At 59.4% G+C, this 17,360-nt stretch overlaps 1 protein-coding gene across 1 annotated transcript in view; it reads right to left on the bottom strand.

Moving 5' to 3' along the window:
• The window catches only part of Septin9 (septin 9), a 141,515-nt gene extending 128,560 nt beyond the window's left edge, over positions 1-12,955 (bottom strand). The window contains exon 1 of the mRNA XM_027923933.2: positions 12,922-12,955. Coding sequence (XP_027779734.1) covers positions 12,922-12,940 — 19 coding nt within the window. The 5' untranslated portion in view covers positions 12,941-12,955. The remainder of the gene's footprint in view (positions 1-12,921) is intronic.
• Between the last annotated feature and the right edge of the window lie 4,405 nt (positions 12,956-17,360).

Below are 17,360 nucleotides of genomic sequence, written 5' to 3'. Positions count from 1 at the left end.
TCTTACTTGTCCTTGGCTTTGCAGCCTGTACACGGGGGCTGCACAGAGAGGTGGCTGAGCTGGGGCCCTCTTGACAGTCTCCTCCCCAGCGCAGGACCTTTTCCTACCCTCAGAGCCGCACCTGGAGCTGTGGCCTACAGCAAACCTCGGTTTACTAATTCACAAGGCCAGGAAAGCTGTGCCTTGGGACCCAGCTCCTGCCAAAGACCCTGCCATCTCCGCAGAGCCCTGGGCCCCGAAGCCAGAGGTCCCAGTCCCCCCTCTGACACGCTCTGACCTACGGAGCCCTCTGTAAAGCAGAGGCTGCTTCCAGCCCACCAGCCCCTATGAGAAGCAGCAGCCCACCCACCCACAAATCACCAGCCCAGAGGAGGGCCACGCGGGTGCTGGGGTGGCGCCCTCGGCGGCGTCTATAAGAGAGCCGCGTAGACGCGCCTCCCCTCTCACTGTGCCTCTGGGCAAGTCTTGCATGGTTGGAACCTCAGTCTCCAAGACTGACGGGAGGTGGATGTGTGAAGACACCTCCCGAGCGGCTGCTCTGCCTCAGCGGCTACGTCAAAGCCGGGATACAAGGGTGACCCAGGGTGGCCCTGCCTTGGTGACAAGCCAGCAACAGTACCTGGCTAACGGATGGGAAAGGTGGCTCCATGGGCGCATGTGGTGGCCTTGCTCTTTCTGTACCTGGCAGCAGACGCTCCAGCTGTCAGGTGGCAGTGCCCATCACGGACATCAGGGTCCACCCCAGACCCCCGGGTCCCTTCCCTCAAAGGCTCACTAGTGGGTGCCTGGACTCGGTGCCTGGACTGAGTAGGGCTGCCATATAAAGTGCAGGACACTGAGTTAAACCTGAACTTCAGGTAAAGGACAAATAATTTTCTAGGCATGAGTTTATCCCAAGTGTTTTCTGGGGCACACCCTTCACTAAAAATTAGTCACCATCAGAAACGCAAGCTGGACACATCTGGGGGAGGCAAGGGCCTAGTGGCCTCACAGGAGAGCCGGACAATGGCTCCTCCAGCTCCGGCTCACCACGCCTGCCCCGCCCCCCACCCACACACCAAGTGACCTTCCAAAAGGAGAAAGTCCCGCGGGCCATTTTCTTGCTTTCTTTTTTGGTGGTGGAGGGGCATTGAACCCAAGGGCACTTAAGCACTCAGCCCCATCCCAGCCATTTTAAAAATTTTACTTAGACGCAGGGTCTCACTGAGTCACATAGCACCTCACTAAGTTGCTGAGGCTGGCTTTGAACTCACGATCCTCTTGCCTCAGCCTCCTGAGCCACTGGGATTACAGGCGTGTGCCACCACCGCTCCCGGCCTGTGGTCCATTTTCAGATACAATATTTGGCATTAAACGTAAAATCACTGGAGATGGGGGGGGAGTCCAAGGGGAACTGGACAGAGTGGTTATCAGCAGTTAACACCTGATTGTGGCAGAGTCACAGCCCTTGACAAACAGGAGGTAGGAGACGGGACTGGCCAGCCACCAGAGATAGACTGCATTTCTGCCACAGGAGAGGAAGGGACAACTAAGGGGACATTTGCTTATTTATTTATTTTGATACTGGGGATTGAACTCAGGGACACTTGACACTGAGCCACATCCCAGCCCTATTTTGTATTTTATTTAGACACAGGGTCTCACTGAGCTGCTCAGCACCTCACCGTTGGCGAGGCTGGCTTTAAACTCGTGATCCTCCTGCCTCAGCCTCCGAAGCTCTGGGATTACAGGCGTGGGCCACCTCACCTGGCAGGACATTTCTTTAAATAATCCCGCGGGAGACTGTAAAACCTTCATTCAGGAAGACTGTGAGCCCCTAGTCCTCAGCCAGCGAGGAACCAGAGGAGGGACCTTGCACTAGGGATGCCAATCGTCGCCATTCTGGGTGCACCTACCCCTCAGACACTGATCCTGCAAGACCCTCAGTAAAACGCCTGGCTTCCTCTGCACCCTGTGCCTCCTAGTCATGCCTGGGTTGGGGCAGGGGAGCTTGTGTCTCGCGTGCCCAGAAAGGGACCTGAGAGGACGAGGTCCAAGCGCTGAGGCAGAGCTGCACGGGCTGGCCTTGCTCTGGAGCCCCACCACCGCGCAGGGACTGGCCAGGAGCTGTGGTCAGGAGACCTTTCCCAGGAGCACCCGCTCAGAGGGAGCGAGGAATCCGGAGAATGAGAGCGCTGACGCGGCCTGTGGGTGACATTGCGTCACCCAAACTGAGGCCAGGGCAGCGAAGTGCAGACTCAGCCCGAAAGGGCAGCAAAGGGAGGTGACACCATCAGACACAGCCAGAGGGGACAGAAGAGAATAGCCAGAGAGGCCCAGGCATGGCCAGCCCGTCTCCACACTCTGTGACCAGCTTCCCCCGGGGCACCCGGGCCCTTGGGGCCTGTTCACACCCTGACGAGCACCTCTGCTCCAGACGTGAGGGGGCGCAGGGCTTGGAGAAGCAGGGAAACTGCCCCCTCCAGCCACCCTGAGGCCCACCCTGAGCGACTGGGGGCGGCCATGGTGGAGAAGGCTCCCTGGAGGCGGCAGGACCCTCAGACAAATGTTGCCGTGCGCCGGGGACAACCACGGCTCTCACAACACCCAAAGTGCAGAACGCAGGCAGGAAGACCCCACTCTTCCCGGTGGTTCCACTGTCCGCCTTGTTGAAGGATCGCAGTATGCCGGACCCTGCTGGCCCTGCGGCTTCTAGGAGGTGATGCACTCTCCCCCTCCAGTCTGGCCCAGGCTCCTCTCTGCCCTCCCCTCCCCACTCCTCCTCTGCCCCCAGCCCCTCTGGCCTTCCTGCTGTGCTTGGACTCTGTCCCCCCAGTCTCCTCATGTGTCCAGCTCCTTCCTGTTTTCCTGGCCTCAGCAGGTCTGTCACCTCCTCTGTGAGCTCTCACCACCCACTCCAATGCAGCCGTGGGTGCTTCCTATCAAACCCCATCTCAACTCTCCCCGTAGCGCTTGCTGCTGTTGGAGACTTTCCTTGACACACTAGCAGATGGCCAGCTTGATTTTCTGTTGGCTTCTCCTAGACCGTAAGCCCTGGGAGAGAAGAGACTTGTTTGCTCACTGCTGAGCCCAGTAGTGCTTGCTACTGCACGTGGCATACAGCAGGCACGTGGGTCAGCTCTACGTCACTGTGACAAAACACCTGAGAAAATTAGCTTAAGAGAAGGAAAGATTTATTTTGGCTCTCAGTTTCAGAGGTTGCTTGGCCCCATTGTTTTCTTTTGGAGTGCTGCGAACTGAACCCAGGGGTGCTCTACCTGTGAAGCTCCCGAGTTGCAGGGTTACCCAGCTTAGCTCTGTTGTTTTGGGGGCCTGTGGCGAGGCAGCACACCATGGTGGGGAGTGTGTGGTGGAGCAAAGAGCTTGAGTCGTGGCGGCCAGGAAGCAGGGACAGACAGGAAGAGGCTGGGGTCCGGATACCCCCTTCATGGGCACGCCCAGTGACCTAACTTCCTCCCACCAGGCCCCACCACCTGGAGGTTCCACCTCCCAACAGCACCTGGGGCTGGGCACCAAGCCTTTAGCACCTGGGCATCTGGGAGGCGCTGAGATCCAACCCCCAACAGCAGGTGCCCCTCAAACGCATCCCGTGATGGCAGGAAGGAACCTTCAGGAACCTCTGCCTCGTGCCCACGGTTCACCCTCGCTTCTTCCCGGCACAGCCACACCCCTGCTCCAAGGGCGTCCTAGTCCACTCCAGCTGCTGTAACAAAACACCCCAGGACCGGGGACACAGACGACAGAAATGTGGCTCCCCACGTTCCGGAGACCAAAAGTCCAGGGTCCACGGGCCGTCGGGGTGGGCTCCTGGCGGGGCCCCTCTTCCTTGCCACATCCTCACGGGGCCTTTTGTCTGTGCCTGTGTCCATGGAGAGAGGCCTCTGGAGTCTCCTCCCCATGGTAAATGGTCACCAGTGCCTCCCCACCAGCCCCATCCCGAGGCGTCACGTTGGGAGGTGGGGCTTCAGCACAGGAGCTCTGGGGACACAGTTCAGTCCACACCATGGGAATCCACGTCCACTACTAGCAACCCCGGTTGAGGGCAGCAGCTGGAGAGGAGGAGCCCAGGTGGCGGAGGCAGGAGCTGCCGGAGAGGCCTCCTCCTTCCAACAGCAGGCGGGCAGGGTCAGCCGCGGAGCCCCTGCGAGTGGGAAGACGGGCAGCTCCTGTCCACACAGCCTGGCGGTCCTGCCTGGTCACCCTCCATGCCTCGCCCTCCTGTGCCCTCCTTGGGGGTGGCAGAGGAGCTGACGGCTGGCTGTGGGGCCCGGATCCCCAGGTCTGCTGGCTTTGGTCTGCGTTCAACCAGCAAGAGGCCCGAGAGGACAGGGGCAGGAGGGAGGCGGGAGGGTCCTCAGCTCCCTTGCCTTGGAAGGTGTCCCTAGCAGCAGGTGTTGCTTCTTCTGCGACTTCATCTCCTGCAGGAGAGGCCCGCCTGGGTTCCAGCTCCTGCCCGGTGACCCTGGCCCCTGGACTCTGTGACAGACCTCCTCCCCCTGAGCCTCTGATCTGGGGCTCCCTGCCGCTGATCTCTAGGCTCCCTCCACCTTGCTCAGGCCCTTCCCTGCACAACGGAAAACAGCTTAACTACAGTTGGCGAAGATGGCTGTTAATTTCCAGTCTGAGTCCCTTCCCACCACGCTTTCTCCCGGTCAGGTGGCAAGGTGGCATGGCTGGCATCTGGGGACTCCTGCTCCGGAGAAGTTGAGTTGGAAGGATTGAGCTTGGCTTGAGTCAGGCGATATTTATGAAGTTCCCAATGGTTTCCCTATGCAGCTCAGTTGTTGCTCGGCATCCCAAGGTAGAAATGGATTCCAGGAATACTCCCTGCACTTACGGATCCAATTCCACCTACCGTGCGGAATCCAAAACCATCAGCATGTTCCTGCAGCGCCTGGCGCCGGAAAAATGTGGGCAGTGGGGAGAAGCAGGATTTGAAATGCATGGAGCCGGGAGCAGTCTATGGAAAATTATTATTCCAATCGCTGGAGGTGCAGTTGGAAGCGAAGGATTCAGAAACAGAATGTCTCCCTACCAAGAGCTCACGCAACACCGCCGTGGACGGATGATCGTGCCCCACACACGGCTGGCTTTAGACGAGAATCACATCAAACAGAACTTATCAGAAAGCTTGGGTAGGACAAAAAAAAAAAAAAATGGAAGGAGTGTCATGGACTCTGTCAGCCTCTACTCTTTCAGGCATCCCAGCCTCCAAAATAAAAAATAAACCTTGATCACTCGGGAAGACAACAGAGAATATTATGAGGCCATCAGTGGAAATAACGCCAAAAGAGGGAGGAAAAATATTATTTTGGAGACACAACAGATCCATACTATTCTGGATTCTGTGATGCTTATAATTCTTGAAAGTTGCTTATCATTTGAGGGTTGGGATGTCGCTTGCTGGTGGAGGCTTGCCTAGCACACACGAGGCCCCAGCTTCCATCCCCAGCACCACGCACACAAAAACTGCTAGTAAAATTCACAACTTGCTAGTAAACTCTTTTCTCACTCTAAAAACTCACATTCTTCTTTTTATTTATTATTTTTTTTCAGTGCTGGGATGGAACCCAGGGCCTCGTGCAAGCTGGGCAGGTGCTCTACCACGGAGCTGCACCCAGCCCCGCACGTCCGTCTCTCTAGGAGCTGGATGAGCCCCACACACCCTGGATCTGCCCCTGTGGCTCCCTGTCTCTTGTTTGGCTTTTCGACTCTTGCATTGTAGGTACGAGAACCCACGGCGGGGTCCCTCTGTTCCAGACATGCAGGTTTCTGCTTCCTGGGTAGACCCCATACACACGCAGGAACACACTGCACCCCGGGGACCAGGAGCCCACGCGTGGGGAGCACCGGTGGACAGAGGGGCAAACCACAGATGACATGGAGAATGGCCAGCAGGAGCACTCCAAAGAGCGGCAGGAGGCCCTCCCTCAACACCAGGAAAGCCACACCAGCCCTCCAGGGCTTCTGCTCAACAGGCACCCAAGTCCCCAGGGAGGTCCTCAGGTTACCACACAGGATGTACCACAGAGAGCGGGAGGCTGAGGACTGCTGTGCAGAGGGGCCCTGGGAGGACCGGCCAGGACCACGTGAGGAAGACGAAAGAGAGAGGAACGAAGTGGCCCCTGTGCAGGGTCACCCGGCAGCCACTACTCTTGGCTGAGGAACCAGAAGTTTCCAGAAGAAATGACTGCAAAGCACTCGATCAGCAGAATGAGATCCACAGGAGACCGGGCATTCAGGTGGCCCAAGTGCACAAAGAGGAACCTCCTGGGTCCGAGCACCCACAGGGGCCAGGGAGGGGAAGCCAGGTGGGGCTTGGCACCGCAGCCAGTCACAACAGGGAATCAGAAGCTGCACGTGGGGACAATCTTTCCAACAAGCTGGGACCTCTCTCACTGAAGACAGAGAAGGAACCTCAAATCAAAGGGGCACAGAATTCACCTTGAGAACGCAGCCCCAGGGCGGAAGCCAGTACCCAGCCAGCCCACGCCCCAAGGGCACCAGACAGACACACGGTCAGCTCAGCTCTGCAGCGCCCTCAGGGAGGTCAGTCAAGGTCTGCAGACCCATCAGGGCCGCTGCTGGGAAGGTTAAGTAAATTAGGGAACATCCACTCTGAAGAGCCGGGAATGGGATGGTCCTGGGCTGTGCCTGGATCTGACTTCCTCCCAGGGAAGAGCAACACGCAATGGCAATGGCGTCTGCCTCCTGCCTCTGGCAGTTAAGAGCCCTGCGCACCTATGGAGTCAGGCCCTGCAGAGAGCCAGAGGGAGGGCTGGACTTTCCTCTCAGCTTCCTGTTTGCATTGTTTGGCAACAAGTGACAGCCCGATTGACAGCCGCCCACGACAACAAAGCCAAGGAAGACAGCTCCGGCCGCGTTTCAGGAAGCTTCCCTGAAACCAAAAACCAACAAAGGGGACGGGGTCTGGCAGTGAGCGCCAACTGAGCCCTGCGACCAGGAGGGCTCTGCTCCCAGCGTGACTCACTGCTCGGAGCCCAGGTTCGCCACACCTTGGCCCCGAGGCAGCCTGCTGCCAGCCCTGGCGAGAAGTCACCACCTCTTCCGCCCCAGCCCCACGATGCCAGCTGCTGTTGGCCCACCGCCTGGTGCCTCGTGGTGATGGTGTGACCGGGTCACCTCTGAGTGGCACCCACCACACACACACACACACACACACACACACACACACTGATCCCAAGGCCACACAGCCCAAGTCACGTAATCATTAGTGAGTTTCACGGACAACCCCCCCCCCAAATCCCTCTGTGTTGAGTCGGCCGAGTCCTTCGCAGGCTGGACGCTGACCAGGGCTGGATCTAACCCACTTCCAAGTGGCTTGGGTTACATGACAGCCAGCCCCCCACTGGGAGCTGAGTCTGGATGGAATCGGCAGCTGTGATTTGCGGGAAGGCTGTGAAAGAAGCTTGGGGCGCAGACCTGAGCGCCCACAGCACAGGCCCGGCCGCCTGCCAGCTCACCCAGGCCCGGCCCGTCCTGGTGCTCACCTGGGGCCCAGCTCCAACCCGGCAGACAGTCGGCGCGGCTCCATGTCAGCCACTGCCCCAGCACGCCTGGCCTGGTGAGGACCGGTGCCCAGGCACAGCACGAAAGGACTTCCTTGGCCACTGAGGCCCACTCCCGGGGGCCCTGGTGCAGTGCATCAGAGGGTCCTGGCCACCACCTGGGCTTCGTGGAAGGCCTGGGAGGAGCTAGGACGATGGCCATGCACTGCACCTGGGCAGAGACAGAAACCGCCTTCTCCAGCAGGAAGAGTGGCACTCCCACCCAGACCCTCCTGAGACCCCCAGGTCGAGGTGGCCTCTGGCCCTCTGCAGCCCCAGCCCCAGCACTGCAGGGTCCCTGGGCTGCTGGGGCTCCAGGACGACTGGTGACTTGGGTGCCTGTCAGAGGGGGCAGGCAGCCTGGGCCCGCGACCTGAAGCTGCTCTTGCCATTCCCTCCCTGCCTGGCTCCTGGTCCCTGTCCTGGAGGTTTCCAGGCTGCCGACAGTCACGCCTCAGAGAACCAGGTCAGATGAGGCCCGGGAACAAAGCTCAGCTGTTGCAGAGCTGCGAGAGGACACTGTCAAGCAAGACGCTAGGGAGCTGATCGGAGTCCCCTTGGTGGTGGCTGCAAATGGATCCGGGCCCAGGCTAGGGTCAGAGAGATAAGGCACTGAGAAACTGGGCTGGGAGCAGAGTGCCCACTCAACCCTGGGGGCCAGGGCCAAGAGCCACCCGGGGCTGCTGAAGAGGGCCTGGCGCTCAGCAGTTCCCAGCAGACTTTTCTGGAATGAATGACCGAATCCACGTGGAGAGCTGGAGCAGGCCAGGACCCTCAGGGAGGCGGGCTCCTCATAGTCCAGCAGGGCTCCTCTGATGAGGCTGGCCAGCGCCAGGCTCCTGGCCATGTTCCCAGGGCCCAGACACAGCTCTCCCATCAGCCCACCTGCCGGGGACACTCCCATCTCCAGGGAAGCTCGGCACCCCATAGGCCTGGCTGCCAACGAGCCCGTGCCTGACACCACAGTGGCTCCGCAGTAGCCCTCTGCGCCCAAGTCAGACTCCTTGGTGGGATGGGATCACGGGACGTCCGGCTGTTGCGGCCAGGACTCTGTCTGAGGTCTCTCTGGAAGACCAAGCACTCAGCTTGGCCCTTCCCCAGGCATGCCCCCCCCCGACCCCCACAAATCCCCTGGCACAGCCAGGAGCTGAACATTTCCATGTGGTAACCCCAACAGAGGCACAGGAACCCGGCAAGTCACCTCCTTCCCCACTTCCTCCCCCTTGACCCCCCTCTCCCCACCAGCCCCGGTCAGCTGGATACACCCAGAATCTCCTCAGCCCCAGCTGGGCCTGCACCAGGGCTGAACCTTCCCTTATCAGGTGCATCTTAAGCAAGCTGCAGAGCACACACCACACGGCTCACGGACAAACACGCGGAAGCGAGGGCCTCCTCCAGCCCTCCACGTGGGGCCCTCAGAGTGGTGGCCTGGGATGGGCAGGACAGTCTCAGAGGAGGGCAGCCCGAGGGCTCTGAAGGGGACCAGGGTACCTCCTCAGGGCTCTTCAGGTGAGACGTCCTCTGCAGGTACCCACCCGGGACCTCCAAGCACATGGCTGGCCCCCATGGCTACCTGGACTACAGACCACGGCTCCGATGTGGCAATCAAGCCACACCTGTCCTGGCTTGCACTGGTCACACCAGGGATCCAGGTAGGAGATGAACCATCCCAAACCCAAGTCCATTGCCAGGTGCACTGGACTAGAATCCCCCTGGGCAAGCGGAGGAGCTGTCGGCTGGCCGGTAGCTGTGGCCTGGGGTGAGCAGGCAGTGTGGGGAGGCCGCCAGGTACCAGCATGCGTCCTACCTCCGCGCAGGCCGGGAAGAGGACTAGCCTGGGACCTGGGGGCAGCACAAGCCCAACAGAGCCCTGGACTGGCTCCCTGGACGGCCCTTTTCCTCCTCCCACGTCCCCTGAATGCACCAGAGCAAGCAAGAGGAGACAAGGGGCAGCCCAAACAGGCCGAGCCTCGGAAGGGCCCGTGGGGAAGAGGAAGAAGCCTGTGTCCGTGTCCCCTGAAGCTCGCCTCACCAGGGAGCTGCCTTGGGGCGGAGCTCCCCACCCCCTGGACAGCTTGGCCCTGAGCCCCTTCTGAGGCTGCTTCCTCTGGGGCGCAGCCTCCTTCCTGCCTGTGAAGTGTCATCACAGCATAGAGCATGACTGGCACCCCTCCAGGGGCATCCTGACCCCATGGAGAGCCCCAGAAGAACCCCGAAGGGTGAGCGCACACACTCTCTCCACCCGTCTGGTGGCTCACGGGTCTCAGGCAAGTCCCCCTGCTACTGCCACTTGAGGACTCCCAGGGTAGCCAGGGACACCGAGAAGCAAGTTCCATGGGACCCAGCATGCAGGGAGAAGTCCCAAACTCAACCCCAAACAGTGGGACGGGAGCCGACTGCCGCTGGCTGCAGCATGGAGGGGCACAGTCCTGGCCTCCAAACCACAGGAGGGGCCGGAGGCGGGGAAGCTCAGGGTTGTCCTTGTGCTGGGCAAGCCGCGGATACCTCACCCTTCCTCCTGCCGATAACTCGCTCGGGGACAGAGACAGAGCAGCCCTTGTGTGGATCAGCTCATTTAACCCTCACAACTTAGCACCGTCCCTCTTTAACAAATGAGCAAATGAGACGCGAGAGCGAGATCAAGTAACTCGTCCCCAAAGCAATGAGGCCGCCGAGGATTAATCCCAAGAGTGCAGTGGCTCTGAGCCCACACGCCTAACCACTGGGCAACACTGCCCGTAGCCTGCCACTACGCAGCTTCCCTGCAGGAACAGGGAGGTGCATTCAGAAGAAGCCTGGAGTCACCCTGGGGCTGCTGGATCCTGGCCCCGTGGCTTCCCCACGGCCTTGGCTTTGCTCCCCACCTGGAAAGACCCTTGTCATACTCCACACTCCTCCCTCCTCCCTCCTCCAGCCCAGCTCAGGCTCACCTCCGGCTGCTCCCTCCCTCCTGCAGGGCCCTCTGGCGTTCAGAGGCTGCACTTGGGAGGCAGGGGTGGCATGAGTCGTGTCTCACCCACATCCTGCCTCCCCAGTGATAGTGCAAGCTCCCACAAGCAAGAACCACTTCTTGTCATTTATTTGTACCCTCCTGGCCTGGCCACATGTGTCCAACACACACACGTGTTCCATGGTAGCGCATAGACCCATTGTCCTGAAGGTCACCCTTCAGAGGCGCACGGGGGCTCACACAGGCACTACTGAGGACAGCCTGGCCACCATTCCACGTATTTGCAAGTCCAGAAATAGGTCCACAGCAATAATCCCCCTCAACCAAGGGGAAACACAAAAGCCTTCCTGGTTGCCCTTGGATTTCCAGACTCTGGGGAGATTTTTAACATTCTTGATTCCATGGCATTGACGGCTGCTGAAGGGCCAGTGTGACTCCAGCAAGTGCCCTCACCCAGGACAGGGCTGGCTCCAGACCTCGAAGACACTCAGCATGGGGCCAAGAGACCCCAGCCCTGGTCAGCACCTGCAGCTCCACTCAACAGCTGCAACAGAGGGACCCAGCACAGCCGGGACCACTGCCAGGCGGGAACCCTCCCTCACACCATCCTCCCGGGGGCCCCACCCCTCAAGGCAAACACCAGGGCCTCGGAGCTGCTTCCTACTCACCCCATAAACTACTGCAGAAAGTTTCAACCTTTTGAAAAGAAAATTTACCTGGGCAGGTGCAGGTAGGTGGAGAGAGGAGCAGGGAGCGAATGCTCCTCTCCCTCCTCTGAAAAGGCCCTAGGCTCAGGGACCTCAAGCCTGTGCAGGAAGGAGATCAAGGATCCAAGACCTTAGGGGACCCGGACACCCTCCACCAGCCGGATCCCCCAGCTGCAGATGAGATGAGCAACCAACAAGAGCAAAGGGCCATCCCGGGCAGGCTAAGGAGCCCAGGGAAGGCTGCGCACCGCGGCCATGCCCACAACCATCCCAGGCATCTGGAGCATGCTGGGGAGGGAGGGAGGTCCGAAGCCAAACCCAAGCATATGCCACCTAGAAGCCCCCTCCTCCCCCACCACGACATCAACTCGCCTGCTCTCCTGAGACACAGCTGTGCTCAGTGTCTGGGGGTCATGTTTGCAACACGGAGGTGGACACGGACATTCTAAGTTGCTGACCCAGGAGGGTATTTTAGGAGAAGTTCTGAATGATCCTTTTTGAGACAAGGTCTTCTTTATTGCTCATTTTGTTACCAAATATGGAAAGCAGGAGGGAACAGAAAATGACCCCAAGACTGAGGGATGGCCCAAATGACCTCTTTAGTTCCAACCAAGACCCATGATTCTGACTTAATCAATAAAAGTTAATTCGTGGGTGCTTGGCAGAAAGCTCCATGTCCAAATAGGTTAAGTGAGGAACACAGAAGGCTTCAGGGTTGGCAGGAGATTCTGGAGATGAAGGACACCACCTGGGTCATCAAGGAAAAAAGAAAACAAGAGTGGGGATCAGGAGTGTCCTTAATCTGCAGGGAGCACATTAAGGAACAGGGAGCAAATGCTGGTCACCCTCCTCTGAAAAGGCCCTAGGCTCAGAGACCTCAAGCCTTTGCCGGAACCGGACACCCTCCACCGCCAGGTGTGGCCTCAGTGGCCCATCTGAGGAATGGGGCTGAGGAGCAGGAGAAGGGGAAAGGCTTACCACGGATCCCAAGTGCGCTCGGGCTGCCTCTACCTGTGAGTTAGGGTGCAGCACACCCGGTTTCCTGAGACCCAAAGGCAACCCACCAGAGTTGCTGTGCTCAGGCGCTGCGCTTTGGTCCCCCTGGGCAGAGGACGAACAGGAGTTAAGGTGAAGAAGGGACTGCGGCCTGGAACGCCAGCCCAGGAGGCTGGGCGCAAAGCAACCCACTCCCTCGCCCCCCACAGAAATGCACGCGGGGACTCAAAGCACCTCCACTGGAAGTGAGCGGGTCCAAAGGATGGGCGAGCACGGCCAGGAGGCGGGAGCGTCCCTCAGAGCAGCCTCCCAGACCCCTGAGCCAGCGGGGGCTGAGGGACAGTGGCAGGACCAACGTTAGGCGCTGCACCAACCAGCGCTGCAGAGGTCCGAGGGCTCGGGCACCCGCCCACGTCACACGCGGGGTCCGGGGTCGGCGCGCAGCAGCGGCCACTAGGAGCAAAGGGGAAACCCAAGTGCGTGGACCGGGCGGGGGCGTCCCCCATCCTGATCGCGGGGAGGTGGCTGCTGTAACCTAGCCCGGCGCCAAAGCCTGTCCTGGAGCAAATCGACCTGCTGGGGCTCCGCGGGGGGAAACTGCTCAGCTCCCAGGTGGCCGCGATCGCTCGGGCCGCCAGCGCTCAGGCCAGAAGGGCTCGTCCGGGACACCGACCCTCCCCACGCCGGGCGCGGCGCCCACCTGAGTACGACTTCTTCATATTGCCGCGGTGGCCGCCGCTCCCAGGAAAGTGTGACCGCCAGGCCGCGGGGCTCGGGCTCCCAGGTCGCTAATCCAGGGCCGGGAGTGGGAGGGAGGAGGGCGGGAGGACGGCGGCCCCGCCTCGGTCCCGCCCCGCCCCGCCGAGGTGCGCGCCGCGCCCTTCCCTGCGCCCTAGCGCGCGGGCTGCTGCACCTGGCGGCGGGGACAGGCCCGCTCAGGGCTACGCCGGGCCCGAGGGGCCAATCCCGGGCGAGGTCCTGCTGGCGCGGGTCTCTACAGCCCCGAAGCAGCTCCGTCCCAGGGTGGGGATGGCGGATGCGGGACCCCCGCGCCTGCAGCTCCTGGCCCCCGCCACACCCCCCTGGCGACAATGGTTGGTTCCGCGAAGTCTTTCAACTTTCCCGTCCCGAGCCCGGGAGGGGCGGGGCCCGGTGGAAGAGGGTGGCGGTGCGCAGGGCGCAGCCTAGGGGTTCGGGGCGGGACGCTGGCTCAGGAACCCGGGCAGTGCCGGACAGGCGAGGTCCGGTACGTGGCTCGCTACCTTTCTGATAATCAAAAGGCCAGACCTCATCCACTCCTCTGATGAGCTGGGGCCTCGGTTTGTCATCCGTAAAATGGGTGGCTTCAGTCAAACTATTATTTCTGATCCTTGTGACAAACGCTGAGCATCGGCGCTGCCCTGGGCACGGTGCGCCGCTCGGTGTCTCCTTGTAGAGGGGCAGACACCTAGAAACCCGTGTCTTTACAACCCGGGTGGTTTATGCAGCGACGACGTACTAAATTCTCTTTACCTTTGAATCCTTTAAAATAAACGTTTTCCATCACAAAACGGCTTTTTGAAAGGTAAAGAGGAGAAAGTGATTAATTCGGTCTGGAGGGTGGTGAAAGAGTTTCATTGAGGTGTTGCCAAACCAAGGTTTTAAAGAATGGGTAGGAATTTGCCAGGTAGCCAAGGAGATGGGGAGGCGGCGGTTCCCGGCGGAGGGAAGGGCGCGGCGGAGCCTGGGGGCGGTGTATCTGGTGAGCCCCGGGGACACACGGGCTGGACGGTCCACGCCTACCAACTGCGGTGGGAGGCGAGTCTGAAAGCGCCAGCAAATTCTCAGCAGGGGTGCAGCGCTCTTCCGTGAAGCGTCCCAAAAGCCCTCAGGGAGCTGACGGTATAATTAACACCACCAAAAACATCCCTCTTCCCGCTCCCTGCCCTTCCTACTAGTCCAAGAAGCCCTGTCCTTCCTGCCTGCGTGTGGGAAACTTGCATGCAGATGCGCATGCGCGCAGTGACTTCTCTAGCGCCTGTCCCCCTCCTCAAGTCTATCTGCCCAGCCTTAGCCCGGACAGACTCCCCATCCCAGGACTCCCTCCTCCTCTGCATCCGGAGGCTCAGAGGCTGAGGGAGGGAGGAGGCATAGGGGAGGCCTGTCCCCAAATCCGAAGACATCCACACCCACACCCTAATTGCCACCGTACCCAGCACCCAGCAGATTTCCACTCAGGCCAAATGAAAATGCTTAAGCGCCATGTGGCCCGGCCAATAACCGACATGATCCTCATTCCAGAAATCTGAAGGAAGGATAAGGGATGTTCTATGTAAGTGCAGTTTTGAGATGCGTGAAAGTTTTAATTAATTTTATTGATGCATGATAACCATGTGTGATAGCGGGAGCACTTGCGGAGATTGTGAGGCCGTGTTTGGTCCCCGGCACTGCAAAAATAATGATGATAAGTTTGTCATCTCGGTTGGCTCTTTTGCTTCTGTGGTACTTGCCGCTTGCGTACCATGTTGTGATCCAGCCAGAGACTATCATCATTTCCAGCCACCAGAATTGTGAGCCAAAACCTCCTTTCCTTACAAATCAGCCAGTCTCAGGCCCACTGTTCACAGCCAGGCAAGACTAAGACAATCAGGTGTAAGAAACTCTCCATTCCATCAGGTCCCTGCCGACCTGGATGGACCAGGTTGCATGCGGGGGAGTTCCACATGGCAGGGAGCTGGCATCCAGCTGGCTAAAACCCCAGGCCCTTGGCCTAATGGCCTCCAAAGAACAGAACTCCACCATGAGCCACAGGGACCTAAAGCAGCTCTTCTTCTGGGGAGTGGCGGAGGAACTGTGAGGCAGGACCATCTTCCTCGCCTGGACACCGGGACCCACAGAGACCACAACTGGGTTTTGTTTTAAACACAGCGTGGGGTTTGTTATGCAGCAATGGATAACGAGCACACTTCCTGCCGCCTTGGCATCCCGGGGCGCGGAGGTCTCGGGCAGCCGTGTGCTGGACAACTCAAGGGTCCCAGAGAGCAAGGCAGCGGCCTCACCCCGTTTCTTAGCATTGGAAGCAGCTCTGCCTCTTCTGGCGGTCGAACCGAAACCCCCTAGGTTGGGCTGTGGCCATGTGGAAAATCAGTCCTGCCATAGCCCACCCTCGGCCACCATCTCCCACTGTCACCACACTGAAACCAAAGTTCCAGCATGTGAACCTGGGGGGACAGACCACATCCAAGCCAGGCACTGATCTGGAAGTTACCGCCCCTCAACATCAGGTCCTCGTTGGTCAAGAAGGGGCTACAGAGGCCAGGAAACCGGGGTCATCGGGCCACCTTGGAAGCTACCTGCCCAAGTAGGTGCTCCAGTCCGGCAGTCCTGGTCTCTGAGGCCTCCCAGCCCAGGCGCGAGCTGTCCCCACGCCACAGCCCTCACATGGTCCCTTGCTGAGGGCTCCCTGGCTGAGCCCCGCCACCTCCACCTGCCTGTTCTGCTCTCCCGCCTGTCAGCCTCTTTCTGGTACATTCCCTGCCCACCCCCAGGTTTCCAGGCCTGGGTGACTGAGCAGGCTCCACAGGGCAGCTGAGCCGTCCCTGTCTTGGTGGAGAGGGCTGGGCCTTTGCCCCTCCGGCTCTGCTCGGCTGCCCTTGGGCCCGCTGGGCTCAGCAGCTTGGCCGCTGACTCTTCTGGGACTGGGGAGCTGTCCTCGGGGCTTGGACTTGTTGATGGAGGCCTTGCTGCCTGGGTGGGTTTACGGTAGGGCGCGGCCACGCGGGCACACTCACAGCCACTGCAGGCAGGGGTGTGATCTGCTGCCACCTTCCCAGAAGGCTTGCTGGAGAGATTTCTCAAGAGCATTTAAAATGCCCACATGCTTTGTAATTCACTTTTCAATTTGCTGATTCAACCTGTGTTTTTCAAATATCTCAACATATTGCCCCATACGGGCCCTGGGGAAAAGCAGTTCTCTCTGGGAGGGAAGGCAGACAGTGATCAAATAACCACAGGTGGTCACAGGCGGGTGCAGTGACAGTGGTGGCCAAGTGAAGAAGGAGAGGGGCACCCGGGACCCTCACCTGGGCCGAGACCACAGGATGAGCAGGGATTAACCAGGGAGAGACTGAATCAGAAAACAGCCAGTGCAGAGGCCCCGTGCAGAGCCTGGGGGTGGGGGTGGTGGTGGCTGCCTCTCGGGGCAGAGGGAGAGTCCGGAGGATGGCTGGCTGGACATCCTGCACCGAGGCTCCAGAGCTCTGGGGGGGGGGAGCGGGGCGCAGGTGGGGTCTCAGCTGGAGTCCCCCGCAGGAGAGGGGTGGAGAGGTGGGACACACTGTGGGAGGGAGGCCGCTGCCCAGGGCCCGCATAAGGAAATAATCACACCCTGCCACCAAGGAGTGGGCACGGCGTCCCCAGGCCGACTCGCAGGGCCAGAGGTGGCGGAACAAGCACCGGTGACAAGTTAGGGCCATGCCATGGTCCTCCTATCTGTGCTTGAGTGTCAAATGAGGGCACAGGAAGCACCCTGGAACTCCAGCCAGCCCTGCGCTCACACCACTGAGATGTCACTTTCAATGGGACACGTTATGTGGATCTTGACCCACTGGCTTTTTATTTATTTATTTATTTATTTATTTATTTTGAGACAGGGCCTCACTAAATCGATTGCTGAGGCTGGCTTGAACTCACGATCCTCCTGCCTCAGCCTCCTGAGCTGCTGGGATCACAGGCGTGCACCCCTGCTCCCCGCTGTGACTTTTTAAATGAGGGCTTTGAGGGCTGTGTGTACACAGGATTTTACTTGTGTAGAAAATAAAAAAGAAACTAAAACATGATAAAATGAAAACAGGGAAGCAACCCTCGAAGGCTCTCAGTGGCTCCTGTCCACTGGGGGCTGATGGGTGACTTGTTTTCCTCCTTGCAGTTTTGTGTTTTCTGCAGTAAACACATTATGCTTTCATAACCTGAAAAAAATCAGATACACATTCTCTGTACGCACCCATGTATGTATGTGTCAGTGGAAGATGTTATTTTTAACCTCTGGACACTCTCTCGGGGGGTCAACAACAATATACTTTAAAAGGTCCCGTTGTTTCTTTGTTTCACTATTTATTTACTTTTGGTGCTGAGGATTGAACCCAGGGGCACCTAACGACT

Source organism: Marmota flaviventris, chromosome 17 (assembly GCF_047511675.1).
Source record: "Marmota flaviventris isolate mMarFla1 chromosome 17, mMarFla1.hap1, whole genome shotgun sequence".
Classification (NCBI taxonomy): Eukaryota; Metazoa; Chordata; class Mammalia; order Rodentia; family Sciuridae; genus Marmota; species Marmota flaviventris.
Note: the sequence above shows the minus strand (reverse complement) of the source record. Positions and strands in the feature narration are given on the sequence as shown.